This window comes from Panthera leo, chromosome D4 (genome assembly GCF_018350215.1).
Source record: "Panthera leo isolate Ple1 chromosome D4, P.leo_Ple1_pat1.1, whole genome shotgun sequence".
In the NCBI taxonomy this organism is placed as follows: domain Eukaryota; kingdom Metazoa; phylum Chordata; class Mammalia; order Carnivora; family Felidae; genus Panthera; species Panthera leo.
In genome coordinates, this window is record NC_056691.1 from 92,342,226 (window position 1) to 92,370,111 (window position 27,886).

General features: G+C 69.1%; 1 protein-coding gene across 2 annotated transcripts; it reads right to left on the reverse strand.

Annotated features, from left to right (window-relative positions):
* Window positions 1-915: 915 nt before the first annotated feature.
* GPSM1 (G protein signaling modulator 1) lies at window positions 916-27,853 on the reverse strand. Of its 2 annotated transcripts, none has more exons than XM_042913329.1 (14): window positions 27,491-27,853; window positions 19,028-19,249; window positions 18,099-18,234; window positions 17,365-17,507; window positions 16,637-16,760; window positions 16,326-16,441; window positions 15,425-15,580; window positions 14,987-15,095; window positions 13,830-13,953; window positions 8,771-8,841; window positions 7,832-8,008; window positions 3,195-3,351; window positions 2,509-2,717; window positions 916-1,478 (listed from the first exon to the last, which is right to left on the reverse strand). In XM_042913329.1, exons 2-14 carry the CDS (start codon window positions 19,246-19,248, stop codon window positions 1,272-1,274), a joined length of 1,950 nt encoding a protein of 649 aa, XP_042769263.1. In that variant the 5' UTR covers window position 19,249; window positions 27,491-27,853; the 3' UTR covers window positions 916-1,271. The 2 variants fall into 2 exon arrangements, with proteins under 2 accessions (XP_042769263.1, XP_042769261.1); XM_042913327.1 differs by lacking the exon at window positions 27,491-27,853 and adding an exon at window positions 26,423-26,563.
* Between the last annotated feature and the right edge of the window lie 33 nt (window positions 27,854-27,886).

A 27,886-nucleotide genomic window follows, 5' to 3' on the forward strand; every position in this document is an offset into this window, starting at 1 on the left:
GGGCCTCGGAGCTTGGAGTTGAGGGGTGTAGCCCCACCATCCCCACCCATCCACTGCCCCTGCCTGTTCAAGACTGGGTGCTGGCTGGGGGTGGGGGGCTGAAATGCCAGGACCTGGTGGCTCTGTGTGGGGGCACCTGGCCTGCCTCCGCTGCTGTGTCAGGTTCCAGGCTGAGACCACCTCGCACCTTCTCTAGGTGGAGAAGGGAGGTGGGAGGGCCGAAGGGCTGGGAGGGACCCCTCCCTGTGGGAGAGAGGCTGGGACTGGGGCAAACAGGTTCCATCATCCCAGGACCACCTCTGGGAGGACGGAAATGTCCGTGTCATTGGTAAGCCCCACAGAAAAGCCGTCAGAGGGGCCTTTGGGGACTTAAGGGAGGCAACAGCATCTTCACATTTGCCAGGCAGGAGAGAGCTGGGCAGGGCAGAGGGGCGCCACGGAGGGTTTGGACCCAACAAGCTGCAGGCCTGGGGCAGGGGGAGAGCCGGGCCTGGGGCAGGGAGAGAGCTGGGCCTGGGGCAGGGGGAAGGCTGGGCCTGGGGCAGGGGGAGGGCTGGGCCTGGGGCAGGGAGAGGGCTGGGCCTGGGGCAGGGAGAGAGCTGGGCCTGGGGCAGGGAGAGAGCTGGGCCTGGGGCAGGAAGAGAGCTGGGCCTGGGGCAGGGAGAGAGCTAGACCTCGGGCAGGGGGAGGGCTGGGCCTGGGGCAGGAAGAGAGCTAGACCTGGGGCAGGGGAAGGGCTGGGCCTGGGGCAGGGGGAGGGCCGGGCCTGGGGCAGGGGGAGGGCTGGGCCTGGGGCAGGGAGAGAGCTGGGCCTGGGGCAGGAAGAGAGCTAGATCTGGGGCAGGGGAAGGGCTGGGCCTGGGGCAGGGGGAAGGCTGGGCCTGGGGCAGGGAGAGAGCTGGGCCTGGGGCAGGAAGAGAGCTAGATCTGGGGCAGGGGGAGGGCTGGGCCTGGGGCAGTGGGAAGGCCTGGCAGGCCTGCGGGAGGCCCGTGTACCACCCGGGGGCTGCTCTAGGACAGGAGCACAGCCACCCTCCAGGGCAGCCCTGACCTGAGCCTGCCACCCTGGGAGGGAGCCGATGTGGGGGCTGTGTGCCCAGCGTCTGCCACAGCGGAAAGGGCCAGAGGGCTCGGAGCCTGTGCTCAGCCGTGGCCTCCAGAGGAACGGGCTTCTGGGCAGATGACCGTGAGCTCTCCGCCCCCCCACCCCCCCACCCCGGCCCCGAGTCCAGGAGCGGGGGTGGGGCCGGCCTGGCTGCAGTCACAAGGCCTTAGGTGGCGCCAGGCTGGCACTGCTGCCGGGGCTCGGGTCTCCCGCCGACCTCCTGCTCCGGGCTCCCGGCGAGGTCGACCCGCTGTTCGTCCATCCGCTTGGCCTGCACCCTCTGGATGAGGCTGAAGAAGTCCTCGTCAGGCATGGTGGGGCCTCGGGGCAGCACGTCGGGAGGCGGGCAGCGCTGGTCATCGATCCTGGCGGACTGGGCAGACACAGACACGGGGGTTGGCCTCGGAGGGCCCCCCCCCAGCAGCTGGGCCAGTGCTCGGCGGCCTCGGGCACCACTCCCAGGCGGGGGCCGCTGTCCAGCCGCAAGGCCGGCTCGGGAGGGCCTCCCTCCGTGCACCTGTACCATCGGCTCCGCGGGCACACCAGCAGCCCCGGCCCCGGGGGCGAGGGGCCTCCCCCCGGGCCGCCCAGGGGCAGAGGACCGAACGATGCCCGCCAGACACGGGGTGAGGGTGCCGCCGGGCGGCCTTCCCGTGCCGCTCCCAAGGCCCCCCGATGGTGGTGCGTTCAGGAGCCCCGCGGACAGGACCGGGGGCTCCCGGCGCCCGACGTGCGGAGGGGCTGGGGCTGGCGTGGGGCCGACGAGGCATTTGGGCTTCTCTGCGGGGTCTGGAGCAGAAAGGCCGGCAGCCGGTGCGGCCATCGGAGCCGGTGCGGCCGGGGGCTGGGGGCTCTCTGTAGGGCCGGCTTTGAGGCTCGTCGGACTCGCCCGGGGCCGCGCCTTGCTCGGCTCTGCGGAACGAACGGCACATCCGGAAACTGCAGTGGCCCACACGGGCCACGCGGCTGCCCTTCCTGCAGCCGTTCCACGGGCTTCCTGACACCGTTGCCTGCCGTCTGGCCTTGCCCCAGCCGGGGCGGGTGGGGGGCAGCGGCAGGTGGCCGGACCCCACAATGGTGAGAGCCCTCCCCGCTCGGGGCTGACACCTGGCCCGAGGCCACCACGTTGGGGACCCGGTGCTCCCCCCCCAGCTAGAGCTCCTGTACTGTGAGGGGCGGCTGAGGACGTCCGGGGTGACCTCTGGGGGGTCCCGGGAGGGGCCTCAGGTCTGAGCACTCACAGGCACTCAGTTCCCATCCGGCCCGAGACGGAAGGACCAGAGCCAGCTCCCGGCAGGAGGAGCCCCCGCCCAAGACGAGGGCAGAGGGGCACCGGGCCACCTCGGGGCTGGGGTGGGGGCAGGCGGGCGAGCGCCCCCAGCCTCCCCCGACCGCAGGCCCACCTGGCACTTGATGAGCATGTTGAAGAACTCGTCCCCAGGCTCCTGCGGGTCCCCGTCGGCACGCAGGTGTCCCAGGTTGTTGTGGGTGATGCGGAGCCCGGGCAAGCTGCCTACGCTGGCACGCTGGTCGTCCAGCCGGCGGCTCTGCGAGCTGGCGATCAGGTCGAAGAACTCTTCGGTCTGCGGGGAGGCCGTCAGCGAGGGCCGGGCTGTGGGGGACAAGGTGCAGGGAAGGGGACCCCACGAGGCGGGTCAGGCTGGAGCCCAGCCCAGCCCACCACACTCCTGGGCACACGGGGCTCCCAGCGGTGGCTCCACGGACCCCGGACCCCGGACCCCGGACCCCGGCTGCTCTCAGCTGCCTCTGCCATTTGCCCCACACCCGCTCAGGGGCTTCTAGAAGGTGCCGGAGGAAAGCCTTGCTTCCCACGCCCGCTCCGAGACAGAGATGCCCTGACACGGTGTTCCGGAGGGCGGACATGATTACACACTTCCCGGGACGCAGGCTTGGGCGAGCGGGGGACGAGGAGCTCACGGTGACAGGGGGCACTTTTGCAGCTGGTGCACCCGCCCTTCGGGAGCAAGGGCTCAGGGGGGCACGACGGTGGAGGGAGGGGGCTGAGCCTGGCCCAGCCCCCCTCCAGGACAAGAGGAGCTCTCTGGGTGGGGGGGGGGGGGGCACTCACCGACCCTCTCCTCCAGGCTGGGGGCGGCGGTGGCCTCGGCGGCCCCGGGCTGACCCTCCTCCAGGGGACAGCGCTGGTCATCCATGCGGCTGCTCTGGAACTTGCTCAGCAGGTCAAAGAAGCAGTCCTCGTCGGAGGACGGGGCCCGAGGGATGCTCTGGGGGGCAGGGGCAGTCAGCGCCGGCTCTGGCCCAGCCCCTCAGACCCCTGCGCACCCCTGAGGGAGCCGCGCGGCCTGGGACAAGGTTGGGACCCTCACCCCACCTGCCCCGCCTCCGCCATCCTCCCAGACGCGACGTTGCCACCCGCCCCCTACTTGCCCCAACGCGGTTCAGCAGCCGCCACCGCCACCGCCCCGGCCCCGCCCCTGGACACTATCACACACCGTGGCAGCCCCCGCAGTGAGCTCCCCTCTGCCCACGCCTCTGGGGCTCTGGCACCCAGCACAGCACTCCCCAGCGGCTGCTGAATGAACAAACGAAGGAGCGAGTGAGTGACGGGGCCCTCGGCAGGCAGGGAGCCTCACGGGCCATTTTGTGTATCACACTGGTCTGTACCAGGGTCCTGGCAGCAGTGACGGCGGACCCAGAGGTGCCAGCGACATCAGGGCAGATCACCAAAGGCAAGGAGCCAGAGCTGGGGGAGGTGAGGCCTGCTGTGTTCCACCCTAGTCCCATCCCTTCTGGGGTTCGGGTCCTGGACCAGTGGACAGGCCCAGAGGACGCAGATGTGCGGGGTGTTCAGGCTAAAGCACCCTCCGCGTACTGGCCAAGGTGACCAGGATCTGCTCTGGATGGCTGGGGGGCAGAGTCTGGACATGCTGGGAGCACGGGGACTCTGGCAGGCACTGTGAGTGTTCAGCCTGGGTAGCAGGAGGGCTGACCCTGGGGCAACCTGCTAGGTCCAGGCAAGCCCCACCGATGGGACCAGGGAGGGGCAGTGAGAAGCGGGAGAGGGCCTTGGACAAGCCCCCTCCCACGCTGAGCCTGGGTTTACACATCCATAGGAGAGCAAGCTGGAGGCACCGGTCTCTTGGCCCCCCCAAGGGCAGGCGCCCCCACTAGCCTCCCCACGTCTGGTCCAGAGCCCCGAGTGCTGACTGACGGATGGGGTGGCTTCCGGAGATCACCTTGGCTGCAGACCGGTGCCTGCCCCACGTCCTCCCTGCCTCCGGTGTCCCCTGCCCGGCCCTGTCCTTCCCCCTCCCAGCTGGCTGGTGGCCTCCTGGGGGCCCCTCAAAGCTGGGCTCATGGAGAGACCACACGGCAGAAATGTCACCTAGCGGGGCCTGGCTCGGTCCTTGAATTCCCGACGACCCCTCGCCAGCCCACTGCAGACACTGAGGGAGGGGAGCTTGCACACCTCCAGCCAGGGGCAGCCCCGGGGACCCCACGAGCAGGCCCAGCCTGGGCTCCCAGGTTCAGAGCCGGGCTCAGGCTGCGGGGCCACAGGGGCAGGGAGGGACAGCGGAGTGGGTGGTTCTGTGCGTGAGACCTGCCAGCAGGTGGCAGCTCGGAGGACAGAGACCCCAGCCGGGCTCTCAGGTCCCCCTCCCCGCCCCCCAACCTCCTGTCCCAGCAACGCAGGCCTAGAGCCAAGGCTGGGGGTGGTTCAAGATCCGCCCGACTCACGACTCTGCTCTGCTGCGCCCCGGCCTAAGACCCCACAGATCCCAGGGCACAAGGCACCGAGGGCTCAGGGGGCACCCCGGCCAGGGGGCTGCACTTGGTCAGGGCCTCCTGGGGGAACTGCAGGCAGGATGGCCAGGGCCCAGCATCAAGCTCCGCACTGGTGGGGGCCGCACAGGTGCCTCCCCCGGGGAGGTCGCTTGGGGCCCCAGACTCAGCCAGGTGTGGGGGTAAGCACAGCACCACCCCACCACAGGGGACAGTCGCTGCTCCTGGCCCCCGACCCTGGCATCTGGCCCCAGCTGGGGCCCCCCAGGTGAACTGTGGGCCGGGCGAACAGAGCCAGGCCCCTCCCGGGAAAGAGGTAGCCCTGGGACCCCTCTTCTCTAGACACAGGCCCCCAGCACTCCTCCAACCCCCCGTGGGCTGACCTCGGGGCTCAGGGGCACCCCTGAAGTAGGGCGGCATCTGCCCAGAGGCTTCTCGGGGACCCCAGCAGCACAGCAGAGGGCTGGGCCGAGAGGGCCCTGTGCGGCCATCCAGAGACAACCCCACAGCAGAGCCATCCTGGGCCACCTGTGAAGGGCTGGCGCTCCCCTTGTTGGGGGGGTTTGGGGCTGAGGCCGCAGGTGCACAGGGTGAGGCTCCAGACAGCAAGGAGGCCCCGCCCCCCTCGATTAGGACAGCACCCCGGGTCCTAACAGGACGTGCCCCCACCTCTCCTCTGCCCCTGCCTCTGGCTCCTTCTGTCTCAGGGGGTCTCCGAGCCCCTCCTGCTGGAGTGCCAGCCCGGGTCTTGCAAACCCCCCGCGCCCCCCAGGCCCTGGGCTGCCCCCCTGCAGCCCCCCAACCTGCTGGCCGGGGTTCCTGAGGCCCCAGGCCCCGAGGGGCGGGGGAGGTGGCTGGACTGGTGCACCAGCCCAGGAGGAGAGCTCCGCTCTGCCCCCGTCCTGCTTCCCACCGGCCCCTGTGCTCCCTGAGCCTCCCCCTGTAGGGGACCCCACACTCACGCTGGGCACGCAGCTCCCTCCCTAAGCGCTGTCTACTGTGGGGCGCTCCACCATGCGGTGCCCTGCCGCCTCGCTGCCCCTGTTGGCTCAGTGCTTAAATAGGACCCGGGAGAGGGCCCTCCCCGCCCCGGCCCCCCCACTGCACTCGCTCCCGCGGCCGCGCACGAACACGCGCACGCACACACATGCTCTGCAAACACGGAGGGCTCCTGCTGGGGCCTACGGGAGGGGGGTGGTCATGCCAGAGGGGCGAGGAGGACGGAGCCTATCTGGAAAGCGGTCGCCCTGATGACGGAGGGGCCCGGCTTCCTTCCAAAGCCGTGTCAGCCCGGGAGAAGCCGCCTCGTTCTTCAGCCCTGACTCCCCAGGCTGCTGAGGGAGCCAGAGGGATGCTTTCCCAGGGGCAGGGGCAGGGGCCGGGCGGCCACCACAGCCCCCGCCACTGGCCGTGGGATCCCCTCCCTACACCGGGAGGTCTGTGGAGTCTTGGCCTCTGGCCTGCCGGGGGCCCAGTGGGGGCCGGCCCTGGGGTGTGTGGGGAAGCTGGCTGGGGGCGAGGGCAGAAGGGGGAAAGGTGGAGCCCCCTGGGGCCCTCTCGGTCCCGCTCCTTCTACAGGGAGCTCAGAGCCCCAGGAGGAGGGCCTGCCCCCAGTTGTGTCTGCAGGGCAGGGGGAGGTCTGGGGCCAGGCCTCCAACTGGGGCCAGGCTTAGCGCTCATAAAAATTTTCTCCAAAGGTGCCCCCATTGCCCAGAGCCCTGCTGCCTTCTCAGAGGGGCTGAGCGGGGGTTCTAGGAGCTGGCCTTGGAACCCCAGCTCCACCGCTTCTAGCTGTGCGCCCTCAGGCTAACCTCTTTGCTGCCCCATGCCTCGATTTCTCCTTTTATGGCTGCTGAGCCCTGGCTGTTGTTTCTGTTTGGTAGACGCAACCCCCTGCCCCCCGCCAGCAACAACAGGGACACGGCTAGGGCCAGGTCACCATGTGGAAAAGGCTGTCCTGTTCCAAAGCCCCCTGTGGCTCCCTGGTAGCTGGGGGTCCTCCCCTGCCAGGCCCTTTCTGGATGGACCCCAACCTTTGAGTCTAGCCCAGCCCTCGACCACACCCAGTCACACCTCCCAAGACCCCCAAGTCCCCATGCGCTGGTGGCAAGGCCCCTGCACTGCTCGGCTGGGGGGTCCCCAAACACACAGTGCGGGCAATAGCCCCACCGTCTGGGGCCTCCGTGGTGGCCCCGTCTCCTCACCTCTCACTCTACGGACACGGGCTGGCAGGTAGTGCTGGGGGTAGATGGGGTTGGCGGAGGCCCCCCAGGCTCGTGGGAAGGATGGGTGCAAAGCAGCCATCGGGGGGCTAAGAATACCAGCGCGGCGCCCACGCCCCTCAAAGGCTGGGAAGGTGCTGATTAAGCCCTCAGAGGCAATTATTTTTAGATCGAGTCCCAGATATTTGGACCCAGGTGTTCTGCACATGGGGAGGGGGGATGGTCCCGGCTGACCTCTGAACCTGGACTCACTGGGCACGTAGGTTTGCAGCCTGTACCTCCCAGACCCCGACCCGCTTCCAGCAGCCCAGACAGGCCAGCCCAGCCTCCTGGACACAGTGGGACAGCTGCCAGGCAGCAGGAGGCCCCCTTCCCTCTGTCCCCCATCTGTCTGACCACCTGCCCGTCCATCCCTCACGCATCCGTCCCCCCAGGCCCCGTCCGTCCGTCCACCCCTGTGTGCTGCACACCCAGGACAGGGCTGCTGGCCGGCCCCGAGGGCCCGAGCTCCCCGCAAGCCCGCCCTCCGGAGCCCCATCCACAAGGCCTCCTGTCCTCAGTGGCCGGGGCCTTACGGAGGCCGGACGCAACTGGCAGAACGCCGTCTGTGCTGAGTGTCCTGCACCGTCCATAGGTGCCATGTCCGCCAGGCCCCGAGGCAGCACAGGGCCGTGGCCTCTGACCCCGGGGGTGGCCCAGGTCGGCCGCTCGGGAGGGCACCCGAAGAGAGGTCACCTACCGTGCGAGGCACCTGCACCCGGACGTCCGCGCTGTCCAGCGGGGAGTGGCCGCCCTCGCGGGGCCTCTCAGCGGTCTCCAGCCCCTCCTGGTACTTCCTGCTCCTCATGGGGAGAGGGAGCATGTCCCTGCCCGGCCCCCGCCACTCCCCCAGCTGGTGGGTGTCTCCATTCTGCTCCTGGGGAGAGGGAGGAGGCCAGGCATCGGTGGGGGCTGTGGCAATCCCCAACCAGTGCTCCCATCCCAGGACCCTGAGCGGGGGCTGGCGGGTACAGTGGCCCTGTCTCACAGACGCACCCAGGCCCTGAGGTGCCTCAGGGAGGAGGAAGAGAGCCTGAGGCCCGGAGGCTAGGAGGCTGACCCCACACTGAGCGGCCCTGAGCCTTGTCCCGCCACAGACCGCCCCAGGGGCACCCGCAACAAAGCCCAGCACACGCCTGAGGAACCAGAGGCTCGGAGAAGGGAGCTCACTCCCCCAGGGCTACACAGCACCCACCTCCGACAGGTACAGAGTGGGCCCAGAGCCTCCCCCTGCCCAGCTTCTGACTGGTCTGCTCTGCCCGTAACAGCTCTGCTTCCCCCGGGGCAGAGTCTCGGCCGACAGGGAGCAGGAAGGCACGGGGAGCGGCTGGGACACTGGGGACTGTGGCCGGGTGGGGGCTTGGGGGCCTGCAGGTTGCGAGGACCGTGGCTTGTCCCCCGGGGGGGGCATGGCTGGCGGGCCCCTGGGGTGAGTGGGAGGAAGTGGGGCTTCGTGGGGGCCTCTCTGGGGGCGGATGGCTGCTCCAGGGTCTCGGGCTGCAGAGAGGGCGCTTGCCCCCCACGGCGGGGACGGGGGACAGACGGGAGCTGGGCTGGGAGGCGGCAATTCAGCACCCATCACACCTGCCTCGTCAGCCCGCTGCCCACGCCCCGGCTGCCCACCCTGAGCCCCACTCACCCGTTCCAGGGGGAGCCTCAGCAGGCCCCAGGTCTCTGCACTCAGCCTCTGTGTCCTCTTGGGCCTGGCACCTGGAAGACAGGGGGCCCAGTCAGCCTGGCACTGACCCTCGGCCAAGAGGCGGGCTGGCCCAGGCCAGGGCCCTCCGGAGGGCCTGCACCCTGGGGCCCGCAGATGAACCGCCAACGTCACCGTCTCCACGGAAGCAAACGCAGTGTCTGCACGACCTCGCACGCCCCACCCGGCAAGCAGCCGAGCGTGGGGATGGGCTGACCCTGTAGGGGCCTGACAGGGGGTCTGGCTGTGCTGCCCCCGTGCCTGCCCTTAAGGGACTCCGTTCACCCCCCACCCTGCACGCACATGGGCAGCCCAGATCCTCCCAGGAGCTGAGCGCCCCTCTACCTGCAGACACGTGCTGGGCACCAACCGGGTGCCCCAGGGACCCTTGTCCAAGTGTGGGGCCGCATGAGGCAAGGAGGCACTGTGGGTAGAGCGAGCAAGGCAGATGCCCCAGGAGTCATGTCTGGGCAGCACTGGACCTTGGACCCATTACTCTCCCTCAAGCTCAGTACCCCCGTCAGACTGAGCCTCCAGGCATGTTGCAGGCACCACACAGGGAGCCCGTGGGAAGCATCTTATGGCGCCTGGCATGTTGTGGACACCCACAGCCCACGTCGCGGTGAAGCCTTGCCCTCTGGCTACCCCAGCACTGAGCTCACTGGTGACGCCGTGCCACGGACAGCACGGGGCACGTGCCCCACCAGCGGCAGCGAGGCCAGGCAGGGAGCCCTCAGCTCGGCCCCCGACCCCACCTCGGGCCCCCGGCTCTGAGCCCACACCCACTGCCCAAGACACGGTCCCCAGAGAGGGGCCGTCCGGGAGGTCAGGCATTCAGACCAGCCCGAACCAAATGCCCAGGGAGTCCTAGGAACGGAAGAGATGGTGTGGGCGGCTGGCCTTCAGGCTCTGAGGAAGCTACGCCCTGTTCTCTACCCTCCAGAGGCCGGGTAGAAAAGCAGAGATCTTGGAGGAGGGGCTTCTGTGGCTGCTGTCCAGGGAGGGGACAGCAGGCAGCCGCGTGGGTCCAGGACTTGGGGCTGCCTGCTGCCCCTCCCGCCCCCCCCCAGCAGGGCCCCATCCCCCCAACTTTGGCCACGTGGTCAGCACCGGGTCTGCCTCTGCCCCGAGAACGGCCCCTGGCCACCGGGCCTCGCCCAGGTGTGCAGCCGGAGCCTGACCCCGTGTTGTGAGGCCCAAGGAGATGGGGCAGGGTCCCCACTGCCCATCCCTCCCCGGATCAGACAAGCAGCTCTGAAGGAACAATGTGATCATTCCAACACCAAACTGTCTGGGGGCATCACCTGGCCCGGGGAGTGATGGGGGGACGCCGAGCGGTCCTGTGCATGGCCCTGTACTCACCACAGCCAGCGAAAACCCGGCCCCTTTCTCGGCCGCCCCCTGACACCCGGGGGGTCTGACTCGCCTTCCCCACTTTGTCTGCTGGGGCCCGCCTGGCTGGACCGTTGGGCCCAGGCCGTGGCGGAGGCTGAAATGTTCCTCTGAGACACAGCTTGTGTCCGGCTCCAGGGCGGGTCCCCTCATGGCCCTCGGGGCCCGGCTAAATGCACCCTCTGTGAGGGCTGCGCGCGCACTGGGGCATTCAGGCCAGAGCCACGCTGGCGGGCTTCCCGCTCCACCCACCCCAGAGGGGAAGGTCTGGAAACTTCCCTGAGCACCACCCCACTCCCGCCTGAGTCTGACCAGAATCATTTCTGTCCCCACCAGGCTGGCCAGGCCCCATCCCGCCCCTCCTGCAAGCAGCCGGCCCGCTTAGGCGCCCAACTCAGCTTCTAGCTGCTGGGCTGTGTCCCTCCAACTCCTTCCTGCCTTCACTCTCAACTTCCAAAATCCTGGCAGGTCCTCCTTCAAAACAGATCCAGAATCCGACCCCTCCTCACCTTGCCGGGACCTGAGTGTCACGTCCCTCACCTGCCTCTCTGCTCTCTTTGTCCCTTATACATGCTGGGGGCCCCAGGGATGCCCATAGGGCCTGGGTGAGATCTTCTTCCTCTGCTCACCCTGCAGGGCCCCTGGCATGGGGAGGGGCTTGCACAGGGCAGAGGTTCTCCCGCTCCCTGCTGCTCCTCTTAGCCAGCCTTACCCAGGCCTCAGGGTCTTTGCATGGCTGTCCTCCGTTCAGGCTCACTCCCTTCTCCCTTTTCAGCCTTTGCTCAGAAGTCACTACTATGGGGCAAACGTTTGTGTCCCCCAGATTCCACACTGAAGACCCCACCCCCAATGCGATGACATCAGCGAGCGGGGTCTTGGGGGTGATTAGGGTTAGCTGAGGTCATGAGGGTGGCTCCGGGGATGGGGCTGGTGCCCTTATGAGAAGACACTGGGGACCTCCCTCCAGCCCCACACCACCCCTGCACCCGGGAAGAGGGCCGTCACCGGGACGGCCGTGCGGGCACCCTGCTCCCGGACCCGCAGCCTCCAGAGCCGCGGGAAGTGGACATTCATTTTTGTAAGCCGCCTGGTGTGTGTTGTTCCTCGGCCGAGCTGAGGGCGACAGCGGCCTCCACAAGGCCCACGCGGCACGCCCACCCGGCCGCTCAGCTTTTTTCCTCCCCAAGCGCTTGCTCATTCCCAGGCACGCCTTGTTTTTTGTTTATCGCTGTTTGCCACATACGGGTCGTTTCTGGCTACCTTTGCCGGTTACGTTCCCCAGTGTGTCCCAAGCCTGGCTTCAAAGGGGCTTGGCACACCAGGGGACCTGGGAGGCCTGACCCAGTCAGGCAGCAGTGTCAGGACGCGTCCTGGGGCCTCTGCTGGGATGGGGGCTGCAAGGCTGCTGAGGTCAACCTGTAAATTGGGTCCCCCAGCTGCATAAAGGGCCCTTGTTTTATCAAGAAAGAAAACACCTTGGGTCCCGGCCTCCAGGACCAGCCGCGGTCCCCGCCCACCGCGGTCCCCGCCCACCGCGGTCCCCGCCCACCGCGGTCCCCGCCCACCGCGGTCCCCGCCCACCGCGGTCCCCGCCCACCGCGGTCCCCGCCCACCGGCCCCAGGCTTCTTCCCTCCCAGAAGCAGCCTGAGGCATCTTCCCTGGGCTCCAGGTGGCGGGCTGGGTCAACACCCTTCCCTGGCGCTCACCTGGTCCCCCCTTCATCCCCCCGCCTCCCCCCCCCGCCAAACGGCCAGGCTCGACACACGCCAGTGCAGCATCCCCGCCCCGAGGGGCAGTTTCCAGGCCAGTGCCCACGTTCAGTGTGCACTGGACAAATGAGTGGGTGAGTAATGCCACCCCCGCAGGAGACTCCTGGGGCGCTCCGTCCACAAGGCCCCGGCCCCGCCGGGCTCACCTGAGTGGGGGGGGGGGGGGGGGGCTCCTCCACGGCGGCCCAGACTCAGCAGCCGCATCCCCGGGCCTGGGGCCCCCACACCTGCCTCCGTGACCCAGAGCAGGCTGCTCTGGAGAAGGGCCTCTGCCCCGCCTCGGCCGGTGGCCCAGCGCTGGCAGCCTGGCAGGGAGGGGGCTTCCGGGGGCCCCGCTGGGAAGGGTCTGGGCACAGGGCAGAGCAGCAGGGCTGGCGTGGGAAGGACAGAAGCTGCCTTGTTCCCGGCACAGCCCAGCCCTCCACCCGTGATGCGCCCCCCTTTCCTCAGCTCGGAGAAGAGGGAAAATTGCCAGAGAACCTGGAGCTGGCCGCAGCCCCGGGGAGCCTTTCCAGAAGCCCTCCGGGCCGGGCCCTGCCCCCACCCACTGCTGGGTGTCGCAGAGAGCGGCCTCACAGGGCCAGGGGCTCCAAACAGAGTTGCCCACCCTCAGAAAACCCCCGCCCAAAGGGAGCCACCGTCTTGTACATCCTGGGGCAGGGTGGGGGGCAGAGGGGGGCCCTCCCCCATCCCATCCCCTGCAGCCACATCACCCCAAAACAAGGGTGGCTGGGGGTCCCAGAAACCTTCGCACCCTCCCTTCCATCTCAGCCCCTGAGGAGGGGTGGGGACACGTGCCTCCCCTTGCCCAGGACAGGCATCGTTAGAAACCCTGGAGCCTCTCCACCGCGGCCAGGTGCCACTTCCTGGGGCCTCATTCTCTGCAGGCCTGACGGGCTCCAGGTTGGGGCAGGTGGGCACCCCTAGGGAACACAGCCACGAGGGGGTTGGGGCCAGACTCCCCGCAGGCTGGGGTCGGTGCAGGCAGGGAGGGGGCAGCTAGCGCCCTGTGCGGAACCCCACACCCGCCTGCAGCCACGGGGGAAGCCAGCTCGGGGTGGCCCCCCCAGCCCCCTATTTACCCATTTGCTCTGCAAGGAACATCCCGCCCTGCGTGCCTAGCAATGTTCACCCACATGGGGCTACAGGCAGCCCGGGACTGAGATCAACATAGCTGCCTTGGCTGGTCCCGGGGCTCACCTGAGTAGCGCCCGCCCGCCCGGAGGGAGGCTCTACATCTCTGGCTGACTCAGCCTCCCCCTCTGGCCCCCAGGCCCAGCTCTGAGCCTCAGGTGGTGGGGGGGGGGGGTGGTCCTCAGCCCTTAAGGGGATGGAGCACGGAGGGAGGGGCAGTGAGTGCCCCCCCCCCCCTCCTAGCCAGGGGATCAACCTGGGGAGCTCAGAGTGACTTCAGGCCCTCGCTGGCCCAGAGACCGTGAAGCACCAGCCCGAAGGCCTCCCGTTCAGGACACACCTTCGCCCACACCGTCCCTGCCCCCGAACACCCCTTTCCACCCCGTGCTTCCCAATCTCGGATTCCTAACCTGACCTGGGGAAACAGGGCCCCTCGTCTGTGCCCCGAGCACCCCGGACACCCGGTCACCACCCCCCCGCGCCCCCGGGAGCTCCAGAGCAGGGCGGAGAAGTGGTGCGGACAGACACCCCCAGCGACGGGGGCTTGCCACCCTCACCGGGCAGTTCTGTCACAAGGGCTCCTGTGGGCAGAGTCCACCTCCCCATAGACCTGCACCCGGAAGCCCAGCGCCGTCCCGAGGCCCCAGCCTTGAGCTCTCCGGGCGGCCCTCCCGCCACACCCCTGCCCACCCAGCCCGGGACTCACCTTGGGCCTCGTAGCCGGCCAGGTCGGGCTTCTCCGCGGCCGCGGGGCTGCTCAGCCGGCCCAGCACCAGCTCCAACTGTGCCACGTTCATGCGGGCCGTGAGCTCCCCGTTTCGGTCCCCGATCTGCAGCCAAGCAGGGCCAGGTTGGGGGGCAGGGGGGCTGGGGGACTCCTACGGACAATCATGAGCCCCGCACCTCCCAGGGAACCAGGCCTCCCTGTGCCCCGGGGGCGCCCCTCACACCCCAGAACGCTGGGGGCGCCGCGTGAGGCCCTCCTTCCCGAGCGCCCTCCCGAGGACAGGTGGTCTGGTCCAGACTCCAGCTTTCTCGGCCCCTTGGAGCCTCACGTGCAGCCCTCAGGCGCCCCCAGCTCAGAGCAGAGGCTCAGCAGGGGCCGAGAAGCGCAGAGAAGTGAGGTGGGCCCGGGGCCGGGCCTCGAGTGGAGCTCTGGGGCCACTGGCGTGCCCCCACCCGTGCTCAGGGGGCTGTGGGGCCGGCCCTGCTGGTGGCCCCGGTTGGCAGGGGGTGGGGGACTCTCCTGGCCCGAGCTTCCCTGCTCCTCCCCACCGCCTGGGCTCCGGTGGGTCTCACCCACAACAGACACGGGGCCGTGGTGGGTCTGGGCAGGTGCTGGGCATGTGCTGGAGGGAGGTGGCCGTGCCGCTGGGGCCAAGGAGAAGGATGGGGCGGAGGTAAGAGGGCCAACCAGAAACCAGGGAGCCGGAGGTCACCGGTGATGCCCTGTGGCACCCGGCCGTGGACCACCCTGACCTCAGTAGGAGGGTCCTGCGTGCGGACAGGCTCTCAAAGACCCTGTCTACCGTCCCCAAGGTGTCCAGCTGGAAGGTTCCAGGGGAAGAGCCCCAAGGGCAGCCTGCGGTAGGTCATGCCCACCTTGCCCTGCCCACAGGGAACGCCAACACTTCAGGTGGAAAGCAGGCCACCGCTCCCCTCCCCCCACCCCCTGGCTACACCAGATAAGCTGCCATCAGGCGTCTGCAGGCAGGGGGTGGCGGCCCCCCCCCCGCCCAGTGCACATCGGCAGCCTGGAAAGGAGGGAGGAGCAGGCTGGGCGAGAGGCGCCCTGCCTGGTCTGAAGGGAGCTGAGCAGCACCGGGGGGGTCTCCGGCAGGGAGGGGGGCAGGCCTGGCTTACCTCCTGGGAGATCTCCAGGTGCTTCTTGGCGAAGGTCAGGGCCTGTGCCGGGCTCCCCATGGACACGTAGGCATTCCCCAAGCTCCAGCACGCCCGGCCCTCTCCCACTCTGCCAGGGAGGGAAACCGAGTCCACTTCTGCAGCCCCCAGGCCGTCAGGCCCGTCCTGACAGGAGCGCAGCAGGCCCCGCCTGAAGTGCCCGCCTCGGCCTCCCTCGCCCCCTAGTGGCCGGCGAGGCTCTCACCCCCGCGGCTCCCTCCACCCTTGGGTGCGGGGCAGTCCCGCGGGTCATTAATCTTTCAATTCGGGTGAAAATCACACAGCGTAAATCTAACGGATTAAGCGCGCCTCGGCGCGTGGCACCGTGCGTGCTCACGACCCACGGCCGTCGCCCGCGATCCGCTCCCGAAACGCCGCCCGCCCCCACCGCGCGCGCACCTGTCGGCCAGCTCCTGGGCGATGAGCAGGTGCCGAAGGTGGTACTCGGCCGAGCGCTCGTAGTCCTGCAGCAGAGTGTAGGTGTTGCCCAGGCTGTAGCAGGCCTGTGCCTCCACCGCCTGGTCCTTGAGCTGCCGGGACAGCTGCAGCGTCTTCCTGCGAGAGGGGGAGGCTCAGCCCCAGCAAGGAGGGCTCCGGGAGCCCTCTCTGGGGACGCGGCGCTGCTCACAGCCCCCAGCCGAGGGGTGCACGGAGGGCGGGGGGGGGGAAGCGGTCCGCCAGCCCCGGGATCCCACCGGGGTGTCTCTGGAGCCCCGTCACTGCTGGACCCGCACTGGCCAGTCACCTCCCCACCCCGAGCCTCCGCCCTGCATGGGGGACAGGGGACACAGCACACCCCAGCCCGGGATCCGGACGCACGGGACCTGGTGCTGACGACCCGGCCTGTGCCCGGCGGTCACCACTCTGCTCCTCAAGCCAGGAGGCGGCTGGCAGAGCATCCTCCCGGGAGCCCGTGTGATCTCCACCCTCTGGGTCCACACACGGAGGATTATACCCGCACTCCAGAGATATTGTGGGGTGCAAAGACAGCTCTGGGGTTCCTCCAGTAACTGGCACTGGGAGGCCCTCAGCCGCAGTTAGCTGTGTCCCTGGCACAGAGCGGCTTCTGCCCGCACTTACCGAGTGAAGGGCACCAGGGTCCTTCCTGTCCCCGGCAGCCCCAGGACCCCGGCTTTGTCAGTCTGTGGCCCAGAACCCCCCCCACCTCCCGTCTGGCCCCTGGAGAGGCTGGGAGGTCAGACCCACCTCCCGACCTTGGGCTGGTGTCCAGGGGCCCCCTCCCCCGAGCTGGGCGGGTGGGGTTGGGCAGGGGTGGGGGCGGGCGGGCGGGCCTGCCTACTTGTAGTACTCGGCGGCCACGTCAAAGCGCCCCAGGAAGATGTGGGCGTTCCCCAGGTTGCTGTACGCCCTCCTCTCGGCCGCCTTGTCTCCAAATTCCTTAGCAATGGCCAGGCGCTGGGGACACAGACCCGAGGCCCGGGTGGTCACGGAGCAGCCCCGGGACCCGATGTGGATGGCGGGGGTGGCCTCCCCGCCCGGCGTGGCCAGCCCGACGTCTGCACGTCTGGCGAGAGCAGCCTGGGACCCTGAGCCAAGCCCAGACGAAGCGAGGCAGCTGGCCCCCCCACCCCCGCCCCGCAGGGGACTCACCTCCTTGTGGAAGGTCGTGGCCTCCACGAAGCTCCCCAGCAGGTAGTGTGTGTTGCCCAGGTTGCCATACGCCCTGCCCTGGGCCGCCCGGTCGCCCAGCTCCTTCACGAGGGACAGGTTCCTCCTGGGGGTTGCATCTGTCTGAGCCGTGGCCCTCCCGGTGCGAGGGAAGCAGGGGCTCGTGACCCACCCGCCCGGCCAGAGGGGATGAGCAGGCAGCCTCCGCTCAGCTCCTGCTGGGAGCGTGCCCCAGAAAGAGGGCAGCTTGGGGTTCTAGAAGAGTGGCTCTAGGGAGCCACTAGACGAGGGTGCTGTCTGAGCTCCGAGGCTCAGGTCAGGGGCTCCCCGGCCCCAGACTTTGGTTTTCGGGTGCAGCCTCTGTCCTCCTGCACCAGCATCCTCCCCAGCACAGAGGCTCAGCCCAACGTCCCCACCCTATTTCCAGCCAAACGTTTTCTAAATGCCACGTGTGGCTTTTGCTCGGCCGTTTCCCTGCCTCTCGGCGCTGCTGTTTGTGACTTATGTGCGGGAAGCCGAGGAGGCCTGAGGGTGGGTGGGGCTGGGGAAGAAGAGCCGGCCTGGCTGTCACCATGCGGGGGTCTGCAGAGAGGTGATGGGGCCACATGTGGGTGCTCCGTGCCTGGGGTCCCGCGCCTACCGCAGCGGCTCAGGAAGCGCTACGGCCAGACCCCGGCCCGGCCCGTGGTGCCCCCACCTGCCCCACTCACTCATAGAACTCGGAGGCTCTGCGCAGTGGCTCCCGGACATGGGGCGGCAGGTGCCCGGGGTCCTGTGCGGCGTTCCACGAGAGCTGCTTGCCCTTGGCGTGGTACACGTTGCCGATGTTGTACAATGCCCTCGCCTCCCCGACCTGAAGGTGGCACCGAGGTTGGCCCTCCGCAGATATGGCCCCCGCGGAACCCCCTGGCCCCGGACCACTGTGCCTGCAGTCCCCCAAAGGCAAGGACTTGGAGGGGGGCCGTCAACAGGTGCAGATGTGGGAGTAGGGCCGGGACCCCAAGAAGGGGTGAGGCGTGTTTGCACGTGGTCACCACCCTCTGGGCACGGGGCAAGCGAACACTGCCTCCTGGTGGACAGGCCTGGCACCTGCCCCCTTGTCATCTACGCCATCAGGGCGACCAGGTCCTTCTCGGAAGCCCGGGGGGAAGGAAGGCGCGCTTGGCCCACACGCCTTGAGCTATGACCTGGGGCTGGCCGTCTTGTTCCCCTGCCCGGGGTCACGGGGAGGGGGGGGGGGTCACAGACTAGGTCAAGGGTCCGGCACCGGGAGGGGCCCACGGCTGTTCTACCCCGGCTGCCGCGCCACCCTGTGTCCCTCTGGAACCGGAAGGAGGGACGAGGGGTGCTGGCGGGTCTGGGGGAGCTCACATGGAAGACGGGGGGCCGGGCCTCAGCCCTGCAGGTGGGGGCTCGGCAGGCAGCCTGGCAGCAGCCGACCTACCTTGTCCCCCTGCTCCCGGGCGACGTCCAGGTGCCGCTGGCAGCACACAATGGCCTCGTCAAAGCGGCCGAGCACCTTGAGTGTGTTGCCCAGGTTCCCGCTGGCCTTGGCTTCCCCCATGCGGTCACCGATGGTCCTGGAGGGCAGGAGGCAGCGAGGAGCCGGACTGAGGGCCGGCCGGGACCCCGAGCCCAGCAAGGAGCCCGGGCAGGGGCGGGCGAGGCCTGGCAGGACCAACCCGGGGGCAACTGGGGGCGATGCCGGGCAGGGGTCTCGCCGACGGCAGGCGAGGTCCCCTCGGGCAGCCCCGGGCAGGCAGCCCAGCTGGGGATCGCTTCTCTGCTGGGCCCAGCCTGTGGCCGTCGGGGCTCGGGCTCAGAGAGGTGCCCCAATGGAGACCAGGAGAGTCGGGGGGGCCTGACAGTGGGAGTAACTTTCGACACACCCGCCGGGTGCTGAGGACACCGCGTGCGGCTCACTGGCCAGGGAGGGGCCCGTGGGCAGGACTGGGGGGAGCCCTGAGAAGCTCCGCTTCCACCCGGGATTGGGGGGTCCGGCTGCCGACGGGCGGGGAACAAGCAAGGAAGGGTGTTCAGGGACGAGAGCAGCTCGGGGAAGGTCTGGAGGCCAGAGGGGAGTGGAGACGCTCAGAAACACAAGTGGTTGCGCCCCCCCCCTCCCCCCCCGCCCCGTCCCAGGGACAGGCACCCGCGTGAGGACACATTCAGGACACCAAGGGACACCCGTGTGCACACACACGCACACACACACGCCTCCCCTGAAACACAGCCCCTGGGGGCACTTGCCAGGCGCCGCCCCGCCCCCTCCCCCTCTCCCAGGTCAGGGGCGCCCTCGGGTTCCCTGGACCCCGAGCTCCCGGCACTGCCCGCGCTGTGACGGCCCCTCCCCGAGGCGGGCCGCGTGCTCACCGGGCCAGCAGCAGGTCGTGCCTGTGGTACTCCAGCGCCCGGGAGTACTCCTTCAGGTAGAAGTAGGCATTGCCCAGCTGGCTGTAGATGGCGCTGAGAGTCTTCAGGTCCTCGGTGCCCACCTGCACCGCTGCCTCAAAGAAGGCCGCGCCCGCCTTGAAGTCCCCGGCCTTGCAGAGACGCTCGCCCTCCAGGGCCAGCTCCAGGCACGAGGTCTCCATCCTGGGCAGAGAGAAGGAGTCACAGCCTGCCCCTCACGCCGTCACGCAGGGGCCCCGTGCTCCCCCGTCATCACTGGGACCACGGGGCCCTCGGGTGAGGCCACGCCTGTGCGCACAGACGTCGACGTCTCTGGAGAAATGCCCAGAAGCACGTGCGGGGTCCAACAGCGTGCCCATCGCCAGGCTGGCACCTGCGCGGCTCACCCGTGCCCGAACCTCACTGCACGCCCCTCACGACCAGGGCTCAGGGGCCCCCGGACAAACGCATGAGTCCGTGACTACGGCCAGACCCTCAGCCCACGACGGCCAAGCTCCAAACACAGCCTCCCCTCAAGGCTCAGCCGCCTGGGGCGAGGGACCTCCCTCCGCCCCCGCTCCGGGACCTGGTGCCACGTCAGTCCTCCAGAGTAGCTACAGTGGCCCGCGACAGCCCTCGATCCTCACCAAGGACAACCAAGGCTCAGAGAGGTTCAGGACACCAGTCAAGGCCACATGGGCAGGACCTGACCCTAGCCCCTCCCCCGTCCCACATCCTCTGCCGTCACCTCTCCGGGGTCACGGCTCCGTCTGAGCTGCGGGTCAGCCAGCCCCCAGAGCCGAGAAGCGTTCAGCTGCTGGCCACAGCCCCCCGACGGGACAGCCGCTCCCCCACGCCCAGGGCGCTACTGTGGGAGGGCATGACAGGACCGTGCCCCAGGGTAGACCCAACCCCTGGGACACTGCTCCAGACTCCTGCCCATGAACCCAGCCCAAGTCCACGGGCCCAGGGCCCCACACCACCACCAACGCCTTGACCGGAGGCCGGGCCAGCCCTTCATGCCTCCACCTTTGGGCAGGGGCTGCAGAGAAGCTGTCCCTTACCCTTGGGCTCTGCCAGCCCATGGGCTGGGGCCGGGGCTCCCCAGCTGCTACCCTGGGCTCTGTTCACTGGGGCCCCATGGCCCTTGGGCCTTGGGCGAGCTGCCCTCAGGACATGACTGTCAGGGGAGCCTCGGGTCTGGGGGTCACTCGATCAGGCTGGCCCTGGTTCCGGCCCTCCCTGCTAGGGGGCCCGGGGTAGGACACTTCATCACTCAGAACCTCGGCCTCCTCCTCTGGCCTGTCACGGCTGGTCCTGTGAGTTCCACGCTCAAGGCCTGACCTGCTGCCTACCCTAGGGCGGGGAGAGCGGTCAGCGGAGGACACGGCACACAGATACCATGGGGGCGGGGGAGCGGGCCCCAAGCTGGAGGGGGTCCCCGGCAGGTGGTGGGAGGAGCCCAGTGACCGTACACGCAGCCCTGGAAAAGTGGGAGACGTGTTCTGCGTGGCCGAGGGCCAACCCAGATCACCGGAGTCCGTGGAAAGCCCACGGGTAAGTGAAAGCGCCCACGGCAAAACAGCGCGCGCACCCCCGGGCACTCGCCCCCTCTCTGCGCTGTTGGAGTCCGCGGTGATCGGCCGTTCCTGGGGGACAACACGCAGGGCCCTCGACAAATCCACGAGTTTCGTCCACGGCACTGCTTCTCAGCCGCTCTAACCAAACACGCCTTTGGTGCAAAGCCCCCCCTTGCCCAGCCTCGACCCCCCCACGTCGGGGCCACGCCTCCGGGGGAGAGTGGGCTCCGGGACCCCAACAGCGCCCTGCCGTCCCCAGATTCAGGCAGAGCCTGCGTGGCCTGTCAGAGAGCGGGGTGCCGGAAGCTCGGGCCTCCTACCCACGACGCCCCGGGAAGGGCTGTCTGGAGCCTACCAGCCGCCCCCTCCCACGGCCAGGGCCGCGCACCTCGCTGTCTGATGCCGGGAACTGACCTCTCCGCCTGGGTGACTTGGGAGGACCCGGGGCTTGGGTGTGAGACGTTGGTCTCAGAGCCGAACACGCCCTGCTGGCTCTGACAGATAGGACGCGGGGAGTGGCCTCCCCACCCTGCTGTCCCTGCCTAGCTAGAGACAGGCATCGCCACCGCCGCGAAGGAGGTTTCTGGTGTGCGAAGGGCCTGGAGGTGGGGGGTGCACCGATGAGGTGTCCAGCGTGGCCATCCCGAATCACAGATTGGGGGGGGGGGTCTGACCCGGGCCCCGGTAACGTGAGGAGGCCCCCTGGAGAGACACCGGCCGGCGTCCAGGGCTGGAAGCCCCCGCCCCCTCCACTGACCCCAAGAACCTCCCACCGCACCTTGACCCCCGGGCCACCCCCCCGGCCCCCCGCACCTCTTCCTCTGCAGGTGACGACGCATCTTCTCCACATACAGCCATAGCTCCAGGCCCACGGGCAGCAGCAGGGGGCGGGGGCGGGGGGCACCGTATACCACTTTGCACACGGCCTTCTCTGCCAAGCTCAGGGCCACGGGCTGGCCCTCCGCGGGGGCGGCCGGCATCGCGGGGCGCCAGGCCTCCCGCCTGGCCGGCCAACTCCCACCCCGCCTTGGCCGTTGGTCCTGGGGACGCGCCGGCCTCGTGGTTCCCCTGTCTCTCCCCACCCCAGAGTGGTGGGCTAAAGGCTCTGGCGTCCCAGGCTCCAGGAGACCCCAGGTCCTTGGGCAGGTCGTCCGGGGCCTCCCGGGGGCTGAGACGGATCAAGGGATCAGGGCGGCTCAGAGCCAGGGATCAGCATCGTCAGCAAGGAGGGCAGGGCCTGGGGTGGGCAGGCGGGCGGGGATGAGACTCTCGCCGCCTGACCACTCACCCAGCTCAGCAACGGGCTTTGGGGTGGCAGAGGGCTCCAAGGCCGTGCAGCTCTAGCCCCCGGGAAGAGGACGGGGCACAGCTCCAGGGTCAGAGGGAACTGGAGAGCCAGGGTGGGCCCTGCTCCCCAAAGCCACCCGGAGTCGAGGAGACGGAGGAACCCGAGAACCAGAGGAGGGTGGGGGGGCCCGCCCGGTGTAGGGTCTCAAGGCCAGCCTCAGCCTGTGGGCCCTGCAGGCCCTGCCCACTCTGGCAGGTGGGGTCTTGGAAGGGGCTGGGCAGGTGAATATGGAGGTGGGATATCCCAGCTACCTGCCCGCACACATGAGCGTCCAGACCGGGCACCCTCCTCCCTGCCCTGAGGCTTCTGCCAATGCCACCCGTCCACACCCGAGGACAGCTCAGCCGAGGGGCACAGGGCAGGGCCCGGATCACCTCCTCCTTACCCAGCTCCTATTAACAAAGTGGATCCCCAAGCCCCACACCCTCAGAACCACCCCAGGGCCCTATTCCACCGGAATGCAGGCCACCCTGTCTTGTCTCCCCTGAGGCCTGCCCGGCCTGGCCAGGTGCACCTCCCTGCTCATCGAAGAAGACTCCAGAGCCTTTGTCCCCCAACACCACCTGCCAAGCCAAGGGCCACTGAGAGCCCCACTCTCAGGGGCTCTGGGCGGGGCCGGCTGGAGTCCTCGGGGCCCCGGGGCCGTGGTCTCAGCTCCCCACCAGCCTCACTGCCCCGACCCTGGGAAGGGCGGCGCTCCCACCTGGGAATAGATGCCTCCTGGTCAACCTGTAATCTTCCAGCCCCCAAGGAGGTCAGACCCACACCTCTGGGACCAGGCTGTGGGGGTCCTGCCCACCCAGATGGGGCCACAGCCCCCTGCACAGACCCACTCGGATGCGGTGGCTGCCCTTCCTTGCAGGGCCGACCAGGCCAACTCTCCCAGTGGCCAGACCACAGTGGCCGGGAGGCGGGATACTGTCTGCCAAGCTCCCGCCGCCTGCCCACAGGCTTACCGGTTAATAAAATGGTATTGACTCCCCAGGGGCCAGTCTTACTGTTCCAGCCACCGCATCATGACCACACCCCTCAGCCTCGCCTGGGCATCCGAGACAGCATCCCAGGAGAAGCCATCAGCCCAGCCACACCCGGATCAAACTGCCCTGCTCTCCATCAGGGCTCCCGTCCCCGCCTATGTGCCCCACAGACTCCGTGGGGTCCTCCGGTGCTGACCACCACGGCCGGTCTGTAAGCCAGGCCCCCGGCTCCCGCTACACATGACTAACCGGGGGCTGTGTCCCCTTAGCCCCACTCGCTGCTAAACATAGTCACCGTCCATCTTCCCTAGAGATGTCACCCACAGGCTGGGCCACCGGGCAGATGCCCCAGGGCCCCTGCCCACCCCCTCCCGTTGCCCCCAAAGCAAAGCCACACTGACTCCCTTTGACGTGGGGATTTTGGGACAGCGCGGGGCAGGCAGCGCGGCGGGTACAGGGATTGCGGGTGGAGGGGCACCTAGCTCGGGAAAGCACCTGAGGTTGTGTTCCGAGGAAACCATGGGGCCAGGCCATTATTCCCCAGAGGCCCTGCCAGGGCCAGTGCCCGGGGACACCCGTGGAAGGAGCCCATGGGGACAGGTGGGCAGCAGGGCGGAGCAGCCTGGGTGCCCGACCCACTCCTGAGGATGCCCCTGTCCGGGTGCCTCATGCCTGGGGCACACCTCTAGCGGGTCACCCCACAGTGGGGGTGCTCACCGCCTGCTCTCCCCTTCCCAGTTCCTGGGACCCTCAGCTGCTGGCCTGAAAGGGACGGGGAGAGGGCCACCCATAGCTTCCCCATTTTCAGGGGCCTCTCAGCCACCAGCCCCATACCTCCCCGAGGCCCTCTCCCCCCAAACCCCTCTCCAGGCACGAGGGCCCAGGTGCGGTAGACCAGGGTTGAGCGTTATCTGCCCCAACCGCCTCTGCCTCCCTGACCAGCTCCCCTCCCGGGGCCCCGCGTGGGGACGTGCTGGGCCCACAGGCACACTCATGCTCAGGCCCTCTCAGTGTGCGTCCCAAGCCCACGTTCCCCCAGACCCCCACTTTATAAGAACTGAACTCTGGTGGGGCCCGGGTGGCTCAGTCGGTTGAGCGTCCAACTTCGGCTCAGGTCATGATCTCGTGGTCCGTGGGTTCGAGCCCGTCGGGCTCTGTGTTGACAGCCTGGAGCCTGGAGCCGCTTCGGATTCTGTGTCTCCCTCTCTCTGCCCCTCCCCTGCTCATGCTCTGTCTGTCCGTCTCTCTGTCTCCCTCTCTCAAGAATGAACAAACATGTAAAGAAAAGAAAAACACTGAACTCTTGTCACCGGGAGGAAACTGGCATGGGAAGGGAAGCCACTGGGGGTGGGCTGGGCCTGGCCTGGAGGTCCCCCCGATCACCGTCTGCCGAGTGCCCAAAGCTGTCACGGGGCACCCACGCGCTGGGTGCCACAGGGGGGCTTCCCCGGCCCGAATCAAGGAGGTAGACAACCTTCTGCCTGCCCCAAGGTGCCGCCGTCAGTCTGTCCCCTCCAGCTAGCAGCCCCCACCTGTCAGAGGCCCCCCCACACGGCTCCCCAACTCCCACCCTTCCTGCCAGCCTCTGAAAGCCCGCTCCGAGCACGAACAGCCCTGCCCACACCTGGCCGCGGCTGCACAGACTCCCCAGGGGCCTCCTCGCGGGCGCTGCGGGAGCGCCGGTGGCTGTGCACCCCAAATCTGTGCTGGGCTTGCCCGCTGGAGCTCAACGCAGGTCTCGGCTTGCCAGGATGCCAGGCTGGGCTCGGGGCCTCCCCCAGCATCCCCTCTGAGCTCGGTCCCTGCCGCGCTCCCCTGGGCCAGGGTCCTGTCCGGCATGTCCCCGCCGGGCCCCAGCACCCCCGCACCCCAGACTCCCAACGAGGCTGCAGACGCGGACGCGCCCCATGAGGACCCCACGCTCGGCGGTGCAGGGGCTCCAGGGCTAAAGCTCCCCGCTCCACACGCGCGTGCACTCACACACGCAGACACACACATACGCACGCTGGGAGCTGCCGAACCAACTCGGGCCGTCCCCACAGGGGTGCTACGGGGGGGATCCCCCGGGTCAGGCCTCCAGCGGCAGCTGCCAGCAAACCCACCCGCGCACCCCTCCCCCTGCGCGGGGCCCAGGAGCGGGGTCGGGGGCCCAGCACTCAATCCTGGGACCACACAATGGGGGCTGTGTCTCTGACCAGTGGCACAGAGACCGAGGTGGGAGGAGCGGCAAGGCCCCCTACCCACCACCGGGGCCTCGTTCTACACGTGGGGGGTGGCACCCAACAGAGGCTTGCTGCTGACTCGCTGCCCGGCCGGGGCTGGACGATCCTCTCGGGCAAGGCTAGGCCCCTTGAAGGCCCAGCAGCTGGGGACGCTGCCAGGTCCCGGGGATGATGCTGTCCGGCCAAGTCGGGGACCTGTCGGGCCCCCTGGAGGCAGCCGGGCCTGCCTCTGGGGGTCGCGGTCAATGAGCGGCCCCTGCCCGGCACCCGTGCCGGCTGCTCTCCTGGCCACCTGTGCTCACTGGCAGAGTCCATTCCCCTCGGAGGACCCTGTGCCCACCCGGGCCGGGCACATGGCATCACGTGTGGATCACCCTCGACAGGCCCGGAGTCACCCAGCAGGCATGCAAGGCAGGTGGGCAGGGCCACCCTGTCATCCCTGACGAGAGCATGAAGCACCGAGCACAGGGCGCTGGCATCATCCACGAATCTGCCCAGAGGAAGGTGCCTTTTCAGGCAGGCACACGCCCACCCGGCTGGCTGGCTCCGCAGCCTGGGTTCGGGTTCGGGCCTGCCATCCATGAACGCAGGCTCGTGCCGGGTCCTCGGGGAACAGGGCCCCACCCAAGACAAAGCCCGGTCCCTCCAGCCACGCTGCCTCCCAGCCAGACCCGGGCAGAGGGGAGGTGGTGCCAGGCTTGCGAGGCAAGCTCCACACACCTGCTGTGCCAGGCGGCCCAGCTGTCGGGAGAGCACAGCTGGTGAAGCAGGAGCTCTCCCGGCCGCCAGGCCCGGGGCCGTGGGGGCGGGGGTCCAGCAAGCAGCAGCCCAGCTCAGCCCAACACCCTGACCACCCGCTAATCCTGGACTCAGAGGGGCGCAGCCTGGGCTCCCCCCTACCCCCCACGCCCTCCCTTACCCCGTGGTGCCCCCTTCTCCCTCCCCACGCGCACTCGCCAGGGGGTGGGGGGGCGCCCCCTACCTCTGCATCCCCTCCCCCACCCCGGGTGCCCCCCCCAACCCCTTACCCCCTCCTTCCTCGCACCCCCCCACCCCGGGCGCCCCCCATCCCAGCACCCCTTCCTTCTCCCCCGCCCCGCGCCTCCACGACCGCCAGCCCGCAGGGAGGGCGCGTCCCCGCCACGTCGCGCGCCCGCCGCAGCCTTTGTTCCGGGCCTCCCGCCTCCGGCCGCCCGTCCCCGCCCGTCCCGCCGGTCCCCGCACGTCAGGACCCCGCCGGCCCAGCCTACCTGGAGTAGAGGCGCCGGGCCGGGCCGGGCAGCTCGTCGGCGGAGGGCGGGGCCGGGCCGGCCATGGGGCCGGGGTCGCCGAGGGCCGGGGCCGCACACCCCGCGCTCGCGCCGCCCTGCTCCTGTCCCCTGCGCGCGGTCCGCCGCCCACCGTCCACCGTCAGTCCGTCCGTCGGTCAGTCCGCCCGCCCGCGGGAGGCGCCGAGGAAGTGATGCGCGCGGGGCGCCGCCCCTCCCGCCGTGGCCGTGATGTCACCGCCGCCCGCGCGCGGGGAGGGGGGCGCCGACGACGGAGCCGCGGGTCCCTCCCCCCTGCGCACGGGGCCGGGGAGGGGGCGGGGCCTCCGAGCGCTCGTCCCCAGCGCCGCCCCCCCCCCCCCACCAGGGGGCACGCGGAGCAAGGGCCTGGCGCTGGCCGGGCTGCTGGGCCCCGGGGTTCTCGCCGGACCTGCGAGGCGCCTGGGTGGCAGTGGCCCTGCTGGCCCCCGCATCCCCGCGACAGGGGCTGTTTGAGGCCTCCCTCCCTTTGTCTGGCAAATGGCCAGCCCCCCTTGGTGGTCCCCTGCCGTCCCCACCCCCTTCTCTGAACTGGCAGTGGGGTGCCCGCCATGGGGGATGACTCCCTACTTTAGAGACACCTGGCGAGCCAGCCGAGGACTGACCTGTGCTCCAGGGGAATTCCCTGGTCTGGGAGGAGTGAACAGCCAGGAGAGCCGCACTTACCAGGACCTGGGTGGCCTGGCCCTGGGGGAGTCCCCGAGCCTGCTTTGCTCAGCCCTGAAACCCTGGGTCACCACGTCACCCTCCCAACCTTGTGAAATCTAAGGACTCTGAAAACCGAAGCTCACTGTGCCCACACTCCCCCCCACCCCATCGTGGCCCCGACCACCTCCTCCCCTGTGAGTTCCTAGGAGCCCTGGTAGATGAGACCTGTGGTGTGGCCTCTTCACCACCCACCCTGGGCTCTGTGCCTCCTTGGGCCTTCTCCCAGGGCCGAGGTGCCTGTCCGGCTGGTCAGCACCGGGCCCACAGCAGGCCCTCAGGCCCCCCCCCCACCGTGGATCTCACCTGCCTCTGTCCTGCTGGCCTCAATCCCAGCCCTGCTGGTGCCTCCAGAAGACTCCAAACCTGGGAAAAGTCACTGTGCCCCACGGGACAGGGACAAGTCTGGGAGCAGGAAGTGGACTACTGTCCTCAGAAGCCCGGCCGCCCCTCCTGGGAGAGCTGCCCTAACTAAGGTCAGGGAAATGCCAGGGCCTTCTCGCTGGACCCTCTGCAGAACTGCAGCCCACAGGGCCGCTGGCTTCAGGCAAAGGCAAATGGCAACAAAAATAAACACAAGATAAAACAGAGCCTGTTGGCCCCGGGCTAGTTTGTTTTTCCTGCGGAAGAGAGGCAGCGGGAACGAGAACCATCTGTGCCCAGAGCGCTGGCGGCCTGGCAGCTCATCCTACTTGCCCTCCC